Genomic DNA, 14620 nt, shown 5'->3' with positions numbered 1-14620 from the left:
TTAGTATTTAATGAATTCTCCAGCTTGGGGATTTGCGGCTTTTCCAAAATCTGTTATGATAGTTCTATATAGCAATTGATATATAATATGTTTTTTAAAATCAAATAATTTTTTAGTCCAGATAAATTTTTTAAAATTTCAAAGTCTTTCCATTCTACTAACGCTCTTCACATCCATATCCTTTACCATATATGTAATATAACGCCTTATTTTAATTCCCATGTTTACGATTTATTTGTCGAAAAACTGTCTTGCCCATTAACATCTCGGAAAAATTTTCGACTTTTTGAATGGCCGTTTTCAAGATCTCAAAAACTGTGGGATATTTTTTACAAAGCTAATCGACATTTATTTACCACATATGTGTACTATACAATGCACCTGGTTTCATCGAATTTTTACCGTCAGTTTTCTCGTGAGACTACCTTTTGAAAATTGTTAAATAATATATTATTTTTTAGTCATAAGAATAAAAATATAGTAGTTATAAAAGGAATTAGACTTCATATATCAATTCTTTTTCTCTGTAGATGTGGAACGTTTGCTTTTCGATCTCTTTCGATGAACTTGAAAATATAAGTTATTATCGCTGAGAATCCTTTCCGAAATAGGAGCTTTACGTTTAGGAGGATTGTCGGATGAATTTTGTTTTTTATTGTTTGATTTTGTTGTTATGGAAGATTTTTTCTTATTTTTTTTCAGAATTTTGCTTGCTATTAACTGAAACTTGTTTTGACGGCCCAACAATAGCATTTGTAGTAGGAAGAATTCCCAATAACGAGCGCATTTTCGATAATTGTTTTTCAATATGATCAAGAAGGTCCAGCTTATGTTCTAGATTACTAGACATTTGATTTGTAGAAGGATGGTTTTGATTTTCTGGTTCTAAATCTGTAGAGTCTGCAATATTTGAATTTTCGGAGCGAATTGGAGCATCTGAACCTTGATTTGTATCGGCTTGCTCAAAATTAGTTTGAATTGGAGTGGATGAATTAAAATCGGGATGATTAATGTTTCATTAAATAATGCCATAATTTTTTCTCTTTTTTCATTAATAAACTTAGTGATCATTGTATCTTTATCTGTTAGATCGATCGATTTGAGTATATCTGCATCATGAACTGGAATATTTTCGAACAATGAACCGATTCTATGGAATATAGGAGAAATCTCGTTCTGAGCCAAAGAAAGATCACTTACGTTGTATTGTTTGATAGAAAAAATTGTTTTCTCAAGTTCTTTTTGAAAGCAGTCAAGAATATAATTTTTGTAGCTATCAGTGATAACGGTTTTTATATGGCGCTCGATCTTCTGGTTATTTTTGATGGCGTTATATTTATCTAATTGGATTTGAGATATCTTCTTAATAGCTTCATAAATGTTTGGATGTTTTAACGAAGAAAATTCTGAATGCATACTCTCGAGGCAATCATTAGTGAATATTGCAGTTGCATTATTATATTGAGATATTAAATTGTAGTGCGGCAACCAAACTTTGTTGAAATAATCAATATAATCTTTGATCGAATCAACTTTATTTTGATTAATTATATGCATTGTAAGTACAAATTCTTCATGAGACATGAATGGAGTAATAGAATATAGCTTAAATAAATAATTTTGTAAAGTATTGAAATTTTTTGTATAAAGTGCTACAAGTTTCCTGTGTAATGCTTGTTTGAAATGAAATAGGCATCCAATTATACGGACTTTAGGGAAAATTTGTTGAAGTGCCTCTATCATTCCCTTTTCAAAATCACAATGAATTTGAATTAGCTTTGAAAATTGAATACCCTTGACAGTAAAAATATATTCAAATGCCTTCTTATAAGATTCAAATGTGCGGTTTTTCATGAATATAAATAAAAGTGGTAGATATTGATTTGTTGAAGGTTCACAAATCATAATTGTTAGCATCTGTCCTTTTTGAAAATGTTTTGGTGTAATTTTAAAAGTTCCATCGCAAAATAAATATGTGGCTTCTTTTGCAAATTGAATTGCCTTCTCAAAACCAAAAAACATCGTCTCACAATTTGCTTGAAAATCATGGCCAATGAAAAACTGCTCGCCATTTATTAAACAAAAATTAGCAATTTCATCGTCTGTAATTTTTTCTCCAACAGAAAATTTTCTGGACTTATTATAAACTTCCCTGACCAATGAATCTTTAATTAATGGGTTTTCATCAGTACCAACAGCAAGTTCTGTCATAAATTTTTTAATCTGCTGAAAAGTGCCGTTGTCTTCAGAAAATTTTGCCATTGCCTTATTGTATATTTCTGTCAGAGTCATTGATTTATGAAGATCACTTTTTTCATTTTGTAACTTTTTAAATTGTCTGCATTCGGGTATATGTTCCTTTTGTAAATCTTCGGAAACTGAACTGTTCTCAATTTTAACTAAATAACGTGCTTGACAAGAATGATCGATGCAACGGTAGTAACGTTCAATATTATTTGAATTAATAATATTTGTATGATCATGCGAATAAAGCATATCTTTGCGAACAATTGTATCAGGATATTTTCCAGTAACTGCGGGAATATTTTTAACTGCAATATAACTAAAATATCTTCTGACAGCTTTAGATTCATTTTCGGCGTATTTAATATTAAAATATTGAAGAACTTGTTTGATTATATTCGTTTTTTCATCTCTCGATGTTGATTTTTGGTATTTATCAGATTGTTCCCTGATAAATATTTTATTTTCGTCTGTAAAGTTTGCTCTTTTTTGATTAAATATAGATGATTTTCCCATTAAAAAATGAAATGATGCAAAATTTACGAAAACCGTTCGAAAATTGAATCAAAAATGAAAAGTAATACTTAAATGAGGAATTCTTTGAGATATTGGTCTTAGATTGAATGTAGCGTCATTCTTATATAGAATATATATTCATATCATCGGAAATATGATAAAAAGCATATAATAAATGTCAAAAAAGTGAACAAATAAGCAAAGATATTTTTTAAAAAACAATGAAAAGTAATACTTAAATGAGGAATTCTTTGAGATATTGGTCTTAGATTGAATGTAGCGTCACAAATTTCACAAATATAATTTACTATACAATTTTATTCATTTTTTTAAAATGGCTGACGACAGTCTGTATCAACTAACTCAACTAGTCAAGCATAATGATTATTCTTCGGATTCATTAAATCAACTTTATCAATGCATAAGTACAATGACAGAAAGATCAATTGGATGCTTGAATTGGGATAAATTTTTCAAAAAAATCACAGTGACTGATGAAGTTCTTTTACATTTTTTAGCATCCGTTTTAAACATTGAAAAGATATCAGAATGTTTCAAGGATTCTATTTTTTATCACAATATTAATCTTGAAAAATTCAGTAATTTAACTGAAACAGAACAACAAACAATTTTAAATTCCTACAAAGCGGATAAATTTACATATTACATAATGTGCTCACAAATTGTAAAATCAAACTGGAACAATTTATCCCAAACTTTAGTTAATATTGCAAATCAATATTTGCCATTTTTAGATGAAGAAAAGCAAATATATATATTTACTGAAATAACTGGCAATTATCAAAATTTTGAAATTTCAGTTGCAAACTTGTTACTTTTTTATGAAAACAATGAAGAAAAATTAAGCAACTGTTTTAATTCAACATTGTTCCAGCAAATTTATTCCAAAAATGGAATCGAGCAAATGATATTTTTTGCTGCAAATACAATTTGTTGCAATAACACTTCTATCAATTTTTACAATCTCCTTGAAATTGAAGAAATGAATCCATTTGATTTTTTTTTATTTCTCAATTCAATATAAAGAGATATTAAATTGCGATGATTTTCCAAAAGTTACAGAAGTAATCACAGGTTTAATCTCAGCTTCAAATATTAATGCTATTATGCGAATTTGCCAAAAAATTTTGGATAAAATTACATTTTATAAATGTAATTATTGCCATATTACCTCAATATGGAATTTTATCACAAATGCAGCAATAATTCTTCCTGATGAAGATTTATTAATCAAATTATTAAAATTCATAGAAAAAACAGAAAAAGCAACAGATGAATTATTCGAACCGGAGAATGATTTGGGTTTCTATGAATATTTAAATTCGATCTTCTCAGATATTACATCTGCGAGAAATAAGCAATTTCTCTTGGAATTTCTAAATACCCATGAAGATGACTTCACTTATGATCAAACATTGTGAGGTCATTTTTGATCAACAAATTAATTGAAATTCCGATCAAAAAAAATTCACAAATTGGATCAAAAAAATCGAATCTCAAGTTAAAAATAAAAAATTCTACATTTTTATCAAATTTAGATTTTTTTTCAAATCATGCAAATTGATTGAATAATTGCATATTTTATCCCATGCATCTAGAAGTATTGTTGCATGCTAAGTTCGGTCAACGATAGAAATTGAGTGGAAATTAATCGTCGAGGAAGTACGATTATGTAAAGTAAAAAAATGTTGTGGGATTTTTAATATTATATATTATTTTATAATAAATTTTTTGAGTCATTTTAAGAAGCACATATAATTTTTTGAATTTAAAAATTAAAGTAGTGTCAAACGAATTTATCACTTAATTTAATACTCAGATTTCTTAAAATTAATGAAAAAAAGGTTTTCTGAGAACTTTTGAGATTGGTTTTCAAATTCCATTATTGAAAATATATAGGTATTGTATGAAATTCAAACTCTATATTTATTAAAATTCTAAATTTTTAATAAAATAACTTTTCAGAGGAATATGATTTTGAATGGTTGATTAATAAGCATAAAAATGTCTACGATTTTAAGGAGGGAATTGTTCCTTATGAGGTATACATCATAACTATATACCTCATAAGGAACAATTCCCTCTTGATAGCTGGGAAACTTTCTCTGAATAACTTATCATTTGGAGAAAGTTTCCCAGCTATCTATTAGAAACTAAAGGCTGTGAGGCACTAATATATAATCAGTGCCTCATATCCTTTAGTTTCTTATTAAAAACGAGAAAACTTGTTCGAAATGATAAACAATTTCGAACAAGTTTTCTCATTTTAAGGAGGGAATTGTTCCTTATGAGGTATACATCATAACTATATACCTCATAAGGAACAATTCCCTCTTGATATCCTGGATATTTTTGAATATATTTTTTTAATTAAAGTTCTCAAAAGTATTATCAAAAGTGATTTTTTAAAAATATCTCCAATTAATTAACTAATTAAAAGTATTATATTTTTAAAATTAAATAGTTTTTCAATTTTTTTGAAGGAATTGAGATACTTCCCACGACAATAAAATTGAGAGGTTTACATTATGACTGATCTTAGCATGCAACAGTATGTGTAATATTTTTGCTTTCATCAAGAAATTGTCGAATTTGATCTTAATTTTTTTTGAAAAATATACTTTTAGAAAAAGAAATAGTGATTGAATAGCTGCCCATGCTGTAAAAGGGTTATTTTTACAAGTAAAAAAATTGTTATTTTTCGAGCAAGTCGAGGCTTTTTTACCATCTTATTTTTGAAAAATTTACGAAAAATTATATCTGAAAAAACGCTTCATTTTGATATCTTACAATGATAAAATACCAATGTTGCTGGGATATAATAGCTACACCTAGACATCTACTACATTAATGCGTATGACAGGTAAAGTTGATTTCAAAAGTATAGCCTGGAAAGATTACAATAAATCAACGATAATTCAAAAAAATTTCTTATAAGTTAACATAATAAAAATTTAATTTTTATATTGCTTGTATTATACTTAAGTATATAATATATTTAAATCTTAGAATGAAAATTCGGGACGCCCTAGCTATTCAATTTTCCCTTAGGACGCCCATAAACCTTTCAAAAATGTGATGTAAATATCACAATTTTGAGAAATTTACACTAGGACGCCTTAGGACGCCAACCCCCTTTTTTACCCAATTAACCACACATCCAAATTTTTAACCCATGATTAGTCCATGATTTTTACGAATATTTAGCTCACACTAATCAAATTCAATACATCATCCTCATCAAGCAAATTTTTCATGTATTTCAAATCATTTTGAACCGCATGAATGCAAACTAATGTCAACTCTCCATAAGATATTACTAATTTTCAAACTGCATGAGTGCTATATGATTTGTTTAGCATAGTATCCTTCTATACAAAAATGTAAAAAAATACAAATTTTGACATCATCATTGTTGGAATGGTATTTGTAAGCTCACAATCCTTAGTACACAATTTATTCGTTCCACATCTGATCGACCACTGGCAATCATGATCTTTACATAATGAATCCGAAATCCTTTGTATTACATTTGTCACTTTTTGGATGTAAATTTGGAGAAATCTTGCAATTTCTTGATTTCATATTCCCATAACTAATGCCTATCTACTTTGTAATATATTTTCCTTCTAATTCAATATCGTTCAATCCCATTCAATAGATCAAATGATGTTTGACGATTATCACTTCATTGATGCTGTAAACATTTTCAATAAGGGTTATCACTTTCTATTTCAAGAATTTCAGCATATAATAAAGATCACAAAGACTTAATCTACCTCTTTTCAAGTATAAATCTCTTTGAGGATCTCAAATTTTGATCTGTTGATAATTATCAATTATTTGATACATTATTGTAGAAACATGTTATTTTATTAATCATATTAGGCATTCATGTAATTCATTTGCACTAGTTTTGAGTATTTTAGTCTGATATTTGTGAATACTATCTTTCTTTCTTTATATGTTATAGGAATGCTTCTGAACACATTTATACCATATATGCATTCTCACAAATGATGAACTATCATTAATGGATACACATTGATTAATTATTGAAGTTTTACGTATTAGATGCAAAGGTTGCTAAATTTACACAAATGGTGAATCAAAAATAGATGTTGGGTGACAAAAATCAAATTCTTCCATCAATTGAATTGGATCCAAGAATTTTCTAAGGCCAATTTACTTAAAATCCGATATGTTAATTGAAAATATAATAAAATATCTTATTGTTTATAAAAAATAATTCTTGTTCTTTTCATGTGTCACTTTCTGACGCTGTGGCCCAACCTTTTTATCAATGCAGGTTTTCGTTCGTAGCCTCAGTGGTAAATTCCTCACCCTTGAGGTCCCAGAGGGCCTCACACTTGAGGAACTCAAGGCTTTCACAGGCCTTGAGCTTGCCGGTGCCGTCTTCGAGAACGCCATCCTCGATGAATTCGAAGTCGATGATGGTGGCAAGAAGAAGAAGAGGAAGAAAAAGAACTTCGTCTCCAAGAAGCGTGTCCCACACCAGCGCAAGAAAGAGAAGCTGAAAATCCTTAAGCTCTTCAAGATCGGAAAGGATGGCTCTGTCGAAGCCCAGCGTAAGGAGTGCCCACACTGCAAGGGCTGCTTCCTTGCCAAGCACAAGGATGGCCGCCAGTACTGCGGTAACTGCCACTACACAGTTGACAAGGAGGGCAAGCAAATCAAGTCTAACTAAATATATATATTTTTAGAAAAGTAAAATGTTCTGGCTCAATACAGAAATCCTCGTAATTTAGATATTATATTTTTTATTTTTATAGTTTGATTTTATTGCCTGCGCTTGAATTTTTGGCGAAGCTACTAATCAATGACTCAGAATTAGTTTCTTTCAAATCATGAATTTCTCTCATTACAAAATATAGATTTGCAATTTCTAAAAGTCAAATGATACTGGATGTTATTTCATTTTGTATTGTATAATTACACTTAAACAAAGGTATTTCAAGTTTAAATAAGATGAATATAAAAAATATGATTTAATCAAACAAATTTATTCATATAAAATACTAATCAAAGTCAATATCATAAAAATCTAAGCTATACAGTAGCTTCAGTCTTGACTATTCATCCTCGAATTCTTCTTCCTCTGGATTTAAAAGAGAACTCAGGTGTTCAGCGATACTTTCTGTTCTCACATCAGGATTTGTTTCCAGTAGGGAATCAATAGCTTGCTCTAACTCAAACTCGATTAATTTTATTACAATTTCTCTTCGTTTTCCATGCTGCATATACTTAATGATAAGAACTGTGATAATGTTAAGTGCCGTAATAACATTAGAAGATGAGTTATCAATGATATCAATCATTGCAACAATAAAATCGTCACTGATCAAATTCCAGAGCCTATCGGTAAGCATTATCATTCTATTAATAAGAAGTATCAAAGGACGCTTGATTTCATAAGAAGCTTCCAAAAAAATTGTTTGAATTGAAACCAAAAAGTCATCAGAAATATCTTGGAGCATTGATGGATTCAATATGATACAGTGCTTAAGAATTTGTATTGCTAATATAGATAAATCAATATTCGTCGGAGAAATTCTGGAATAAATTGATTCAAGATTAATATAACAGTAAACATTCATGGAAAACTCTCTGTTTGAGACGTTATTTGTTTTGTCATATGAATAAACCAAATTCAAAATTTTCATGGCTATTAATGTAATTTCTTCAGACTTATTATCCAATAAATCGAGTATTTGTTCATAAAATGGTGATAACTCAGAAGTATCATTTAAAATCATGAGTAAATTTGGAAAATTATTCAAAATTGAGAGTAAAATTGATAAAAAGTCTGTAATTTTGTCCGTGAAGTATTCTGTTATGTCATAATTAGCTCCAATTGTATTTAATACTGCTGCAAATGATATTAAAGATTGTTCTGTTGGTTTTATATTAAATTTGGTGAAATATATATGTGAAAAGGTCATAAATGGCAATATCGACCCTTTCAATTCATTAACAACAATAGTAGGATCTAAATTTACAAAATATAATCTTTCAATCGGAAAAAGGTCTATAAAGTATTCTGGATATTCATGTATTGGAACAAGAATTAGCAACAAATCTAATATATATTCATTTTGATCATTTTGATTCAATTGCTCAATCAAAAAATTAAATATATCAGTATTTATGAGTTCTTTTGCAATACCATTTTGAGATTGATCATTCGAAGAGAATTTAATTAATAGTATCAATGCTATAGGCAATAAATCAGTACATAGAAAATCATAATTTTGAAATAAGTAAAGAAATGTGTTAATTCCGTTCAGATCAGAAAATATACGTTCAAATTCAATATGATTTCTATTCATTGTGTGACAAAACTGTAACAGTAATTCAGAAACTTGATTTTGATCTGTTTTTCCATTTATTAGCTGTTCTAGTGCTGAAATAAAGGCATTTATTTCGTTTATATCATCTTCTGAGTAATTTCCTTCATCAAAGTTTACTATAGTTTTATTCGGTAATGAAATACTCTCATCTTTGTATTCTTCATCCATTGTCACTTTTTTATTTTTGCAAGTATTATTTTTAGCTAATTTGCTTTTAGAGTTGGAGTAATTCAGTTAGTATTACTAATTATGATATTTTGATAATGATTGTTGTCATTTTTTAACATTACAATATTTTTCAGTTCAAAATAACTTGCTAATATTCAAATACATTTATCGCAGAATCTAAAATATTCTCAAATAACGAAATTTAATTTTGGCGGGAAAAAGAAAAAGTGACTAAATAAACGTTCAACTTTAGAATTAAAAAAACATAGATGGAACAACAACGAATTATGAGAGAAATCAAGCTTCTTGAATTAAATAAGAATCCAGATATATACGCAACCACCAAAGACGGAAATAATAGATATCTTGACGCTTGGGTTCGCGGTCCTCCAGGAAGTCCTTATGAACATGGTGTTTTCAAACTCGAAATCTTTTTGCCAGACAAATATCCATTTGATCCACCAAAATGTCGTTTTCTTACAAAAGTATATCATCCAAATATTGATAAATTAGGTAGAATTTGCTTGGATGTGCTTAAGAAGAATTGGTCACCAGCACAAACACTTATTACAATTCTTCTCTCCATTCAATCTCTCCTTGGCGATCCAAATCCAAGCGATCCATTAGATCTTGAAGTTGCAAATCAATGGCTTATGGATACAGAAAAAGCAAAACAGATAGCAAAAGAGTGGACCGAAAAATATGCACATAATTAAGACAAAAAAAAAATTATTAATTTTTGACCTCTGTTTTGTTATATAACCAATCATTTTATGTTAACAAATTAAAGACTTATATCTTGAAATTACAATTCATCATACTTAGAAATACATTATCAGTTAAAATAAAAATATAGATAATATTTATTTTACCAACCAGCTTTGATGATAAACTTAAATGATTCATTTGGATCAGAAAGGTTATCCGCTGTATCAAACAACTTTGAAATATCAGGAATATGCTGTTGCCAGCATTCATCGTTAAGCATCTCAATAAATTTCTTAAATTCCTCGGATTTTTCTTCGGTACTTGGGAAGGGCGTTTTCGGAGCTTGTTCAGCTTCTTCGAAAGAAGGAAATTGAGTATTTTCGGAATTTAATTTTGGTTCTTGTTGAGAAATTTCAGCTTTTTGTGGCTCATCAAATGAAGGGAATTGTAATTGTTGGGGTTGAGAATCTCCATTTTCACTAACTTCGCCAAATGTTGGAAATTCTGTTGGAATTTCTTCATTTTGAGTTTGTGGCTTGGCCTCATCGAAAGAAGGAAATTCTATTTTTGTTTCTCCTGAATTTTGATCAGATTTCGTATTTTCTTCAAAAGTAGGGAATTCAACGCTTCCTGTACCAAATCCAATATTATCTGCTGGTTTAGCATCTGATTTAGCAGGTTTTGGTGCATTTTCTTCAAATGCAGGAAATTCTGGAGCAGAATTTTGGTTTTCTTCTGGTTTAAACTCTTCAAATGCAGGGAATTCAACTTTCTGATCTCCAAATCCTACATTTTCGTCGTTTTTAACGCCAGTAGCGCTCTTAGAAGGATTTTCTTCAAATTCTGGGAATTCAGGAGCAGATTGTTGATTTTCTTCAGGTTTTGATTCTTCAAATGCCGGAAATTCCATATTTGGCTGCAATTCGGTCTTATTTTCTTCAGATTTTTTGAGATTTTCTTCTTTTTGACTTGTTTCATGAGATTCTGTGGCCATGGACCTATCCATTGAAAGTTCTATAGCAGATTCTTTTGTAAAATCGATTTTTGCGTCAGATAAAAGATAAGAAATATCAATATCATCTTTTGTCTTATAAAGAGAGAGCTCATTTTTCCTAAATGCTGTCCATTTATCATTGTTAGTGATGAATTCATCAATGGCGAGTGCAATTTCTAAAAGGAAAGTAACAAATGGAAGATTCTTTCTCCATTTCTCTTTTTGAGCCAAATACAAGATAACAGGTGGCAATTTCTCAATTATTACCTTCCTGAAGTCTTGAATCTTCATTCCACTCTTTATAAGCTCGAAAAATGCTTCATGATGAAAAGTATTGTTTTTATCTGCCAAAAATGAGTCAAAAATGGCTTGGAAATTAACCAATGTCTGTTTTGACGGGTATTTGGCCAAATATCGAAGAGCTGAAGCAGATGTCTGAGTAAATTTCGGCGATTTCTGCATAAATTCGATTGCAAACGATGCTGTATGAGTTGACGGAGGTTGTGTTACAGATAAATCAAGAATAAGTTTGATAAGTTGAATATTTTCTGTTGCATATAACAATTTCGGCAAAATTGGATGAAGAATATCAGTAATTTCCTTGTTATCTAAGTTCTGGTTTATGAATTTGGATACAATTTTCATCATATTTATTCTATGAGACATTGTAAATTTAATTGTTTTGATTTTCTCAATTAAAGAAAGAATTGTCTTGGAATTTTCTTCAAACAATTTAGGGACTGTTAATTTCGGAACGAAAATGCGGAACATTGACCAAATTAACCATTGTTTTTTAGTTTCTTGAGAGAAAATGATTTTATCTACTGTATCATATATAGAAATCTTGTGGAGTAATGCAACAAGTTTTGGAAAATGAGTTAACATATCGAAATTCTGATAAAAAATTTCTTGATTTTGTTCTATAATTGTTGTAATTAAGCGAGATACAAATCCGAGATGCTTATCGTTTGAAGCATCGAATAGATTCAATAATTTTGTGATATTTTCGTTAGAACTGAAAAGTTGTTGTAATAATTCACTTTTTTGACCTAAAAATAGGCTTAGAACGAGTTTTGATTGCTTTGCATCGTTACCAAATACGAATTTTAATAGTGTATCAAAGTTTGAAGGCTTTGTTAAAAATGTTATTAAATATTGTTCTTTTAATCGGTAAGTTGTGAACAATTCTGGGTCCTCAAGGATTGCCTTCCAGTCAGGATCACTTGCTTCAGTCAGACTCTCAAGTGAAGATCCGGCTTCAGGTTCAAGATCCCAGAAAGACGTCATATATAAATGAACAATATAACATCCTTACGTTTTTTATCATGTTTTGATAAAGGATCCAAATGTGAAATTGGTAAAGTCATTCAAAATATCATATTCAATTTTTTTATTATGTCCCAAAAACATATCAAAACACTAACAAGTGATTAACTAAAAGGAATAAAAAACAAAATTTTATTTAACATTGAGAAACTTGTAATAAATCTTTCATTTCTCTTATTTGCTTCGAGAATCTCTTGCTTTGGTCTTTCATTGTTGTTACTCTCATCTTGACTGCCGTCTTTCTCTTCTTTGTTTCATCGACTTTTTCTCTCATCTCCTTCAAATAATCTGAAATTTGATCAACAGTTGTTTTTGTCGCCAAAGTTTGAATTATTTCGACGTCTCTGAGTTTCATACTCAAATTGTCGAGTTCTTGGATTCTGCCTTTCTTCTCATCAGTAGCCAAAACAACCTTCCTACACTGCTCTTTTATGTCTTCTATATCATTATTACTCTGTTTCAAGGCTTCTTGAGCACTTGCCACGAGAGATTCCAACATTTGAGTTCTTTGTCTTTGCTCATTGATTTGCATCTCTTTGTACAACATATCTTCTTTGATTTGGACTGATTCATCTAACATTTTCCGCTGATCTCCGTTTTCAAGTGGCTGCAAAATCATTCCTGATGCATATTCGGTGCATTCATCCTTAAGACTCTCCTTCTTTTCACGTAATTGCTTCACATTCTTTTCGGCTTCTAAGTATGGTGTGTGGGTGTCACCAAGAGATTCAACTCTAGCAATTAAATCTCGTCTGACTGATGGCATCTGAGGCATGATCTGTTCTGATAGCTTGGAAAGAGCTTCCATAGACTCACGTAGCTTGGCAGTCTTCTTTATATAAGTTTGGCATTGTGTTGTTATCGAATCAATCTCATTTTCAAAATGTTCGCGAGTATTTTCAAAATTTTCTCTAATATTAGACATAAATTTTCCAATTGAGCGGGAATCTCCGTTTAATAAGTTAATACATAACGTAATTTCATCTAAATCTTCAGGATCGTCTGTTCTATTTTGCAAATCTGTAAGAAAGGACATAATTTTACGCAAGTCTGAATTGTTAAATGGACCTATTTTAAGCGATTGCTTTGGTACAGGTTGCTCAATTTGATATGCCGTTACCATTTGCCGTAATACTTCATCATCATATGATATAGTATCATTAAGCATTGCTAAGTCGTTTTTTAACTGGAATAATTGCGCTTCTAATTGTGATGCTCTATGATGTGATGCAGCGTAATTTGAAGGACATATTTCGCTTCCTTTCATATTCTGTAAGATGCGAGCAGAACTCTCAACTTTTGCCTTTCTGATTGATTCAACACTTAAATCTTTAATTTCGCTTTCTAGAGCGTGCTGTTGCTTTTGCATTTTCTCATATTGCTCACACGAGGCAATCAAAAGGTTCTCAAGTTGAGATCTTTTCAACTCTCCAACTCCATGTGGATTTCCAATGTATTTCTTCCACCACATCTTGTTGTAAAGTCAATAAACGTCATTTTATTTACAATAATCGTCCTTTAGCTAAAAATAATCGAGCTAATCATATATCCATGAACTGATCTACTTGTTAATATTACTCATTCAATTACGAATAAATAACTTGTCAATATTGAGATATTTGATTTTATTTGGGTCCAGACTCTCTATTATTGTGAAGTATATCCACAATATTCGCATAGATACATATATAACTTCTTGTTGGAACATCATCTCAATTACATCAAATCTCTTATATTTTAAAGTAAAGAGTACTAATTTCCAAAAAATCAAAAAATTAACATTAATAATAAACAGAATTTATATTTAGTTACGCTCTCCACGGATACGCTGAGCAAGCTGAACATCACGCTCCATGATTGTGACTCTGTTAGCATGGATAGCGCAAAGGTTTGTATCTTCGAAGAGGCCAACAAGGTAAGCTTCAGAAGCTTCCTGAAGGGCAGCAATAGCGGAGGACTGGAAACGAAGATCGCCACGGAAGCCAGAAGCGATTTCTCTGACGAGACGCTGGAATGGAAGCTTACGGATAAGGAGATCTGTTGACTTCTGGTACTTACGGATTTCACGGAGGGCGACTGTACCTGGGCGGAAACGATGCTGCTTCTTGGCGCCCTGTGAGTCAATTGTTGGTGTTGACTTACGGGCGGCCTTAGCACCGAGGGACTTACGTGGTGTCTTGCCACCTGTGGACTTTCTAGCTGTCTGCTTTGTACGAGCCATTAGAAATAATGAAGTAAAACCATTCCCCGCCATTTCCTCTCAATTTATTTT

The 14620-nt window shown here is 30.5% G+C and overlaps 6 protein-coding genes and 1 pseudogene across 7 annotated transcripts, besides 2 other annotated features; 2 read left to right on the top strand and 5 right to left on the bottom strand.

Moving 5' to 3' along the window:
* Positions 1-429: 429 nt before the first annotated feature.
* Positions 430-4385: a mobile genetic element.
* On the bottom strand, positions 689-1032 carry TVAGG3_0291040 (annotated as a pseudogene). The gene has a single exon. A coding segment is annotated over exon 1 (344 nt).
* Positions 4386-5331: 946 nt separating the features above from the next.
* Positions 5332-5926: a mobile genetic element.
* Positions 5927-7080: 1154 nt separating this feature from the next.
* TVAGG3_0291010 (structural constituent of ribosome) lies at positions 7081-7714 on the top strand (the record flags this gene model as incomplete). The annotated part of the gene is made up of 1 exon (XM_001580299.2): positions 7085-7489. The coding sequence occupies one exon, from the start codon at positions 7085-7087 to the stop codon at positions 7487-7489; it is 405 nt and encodes a 134-aa protein (XP_001580349.1).
* Positions 7715-7869: 155 nt separating this feature from the next.
* On the bottom strand, positions 7870-9319 carry TVAGG3_0291000 (armadillo (ARM) repeat-containing protein family; the record flags this gene model as incomplete). Its single annotated transcript, XM_001580298.1, has 1 exon — positions 7875-8744. The coding sequence occupies one exon, from the start codon at positions 8742-8744 to the stop codon at positions 7875-7877; it is 870 nt and encodes a 289-aa protein (XP_001580348.1).
* Positions 9320-9569: 250 nt separating this feature from the next.
* Positions 9570-10131, top strand: TVAGG3_0290990 (protein modification by small protein conjugation; the record flags this gene model as incomplete). The annotated part of the gene is made up of 1 exon (XM_001580297.1): positions 9608-10036. One exon carries the CDS (start codon positions 9608-9610, stop codon positions 10034-10036), a length of 429 nt encoding a protein of 142 aa, XP_001580347.1.
* A 57-nt stretch (positions 10132-10188) lies between these two features.
* Positions 10189-12309, bottom strand: TVAGG3_0290980 (uncharacterized protein; the record flags this gene model as incomplete). Its single annotated transcript, XM_001580296.1, has 1 exon — positions 10189-12309. The coding sequence occupies one exon, from the start codon at positions 12307-12309 to the stop codon at positions 10189-10191; it is 2121 nt and encodes a 706-aa protein (XP_001580346.1).
* A 53-nt stretch (positions 12310-12362) lies between these two features.
* TVAGG3_0290970 (uncharacterized protein) lies at positions 12363-13819 on the bottom strand (the record flags this gene model as incomplete). The annotated part of the gene is made up of 1 exon (XM_001580295.1): positions 12485-13819. The coding sequence occupies one exon, from the start codon at positions 13817-13819 to the stop codon at positions 12485-12487; it is 1335 nt and encodes a 444-aa protein (XP_001580345.1).
* Positions 13820-14152: 333 nt separating this feature from the next.
* TVAGG3_0290960 (histone H3.2) lies at positions 14153-14602 on the bottom strand (the record flags this gene model as incomplete). Its single annotated transcript, XM_001580294.2, has 1 exon — positions 14153-14602. One exon carries the CDS (start codon positions 14600-14602, stop codon positions 14153-14155), a length of 450 nt encoding a protein of 149 aa, XP_001580344.2.
* Between the last annotated feature and the right edge of the window lie 18 nt (positions 14603-14620).

This window comes from Trichomonas vaginalis, chromosome V (assembly GCF_026262505.1).
Source record: "Trichomonas vaginalis G3 chromosome V, whole genome shotgun sequence".
Lineage (NCBI taxonomy): Eukaryota > Parabasalia > Trichomonadida > Trichomonadidae > Trichomonas > Trichomonas vaginalis.
This window is presented reverse-complemented; position numbering and strand designations above follow the sequence as displayed.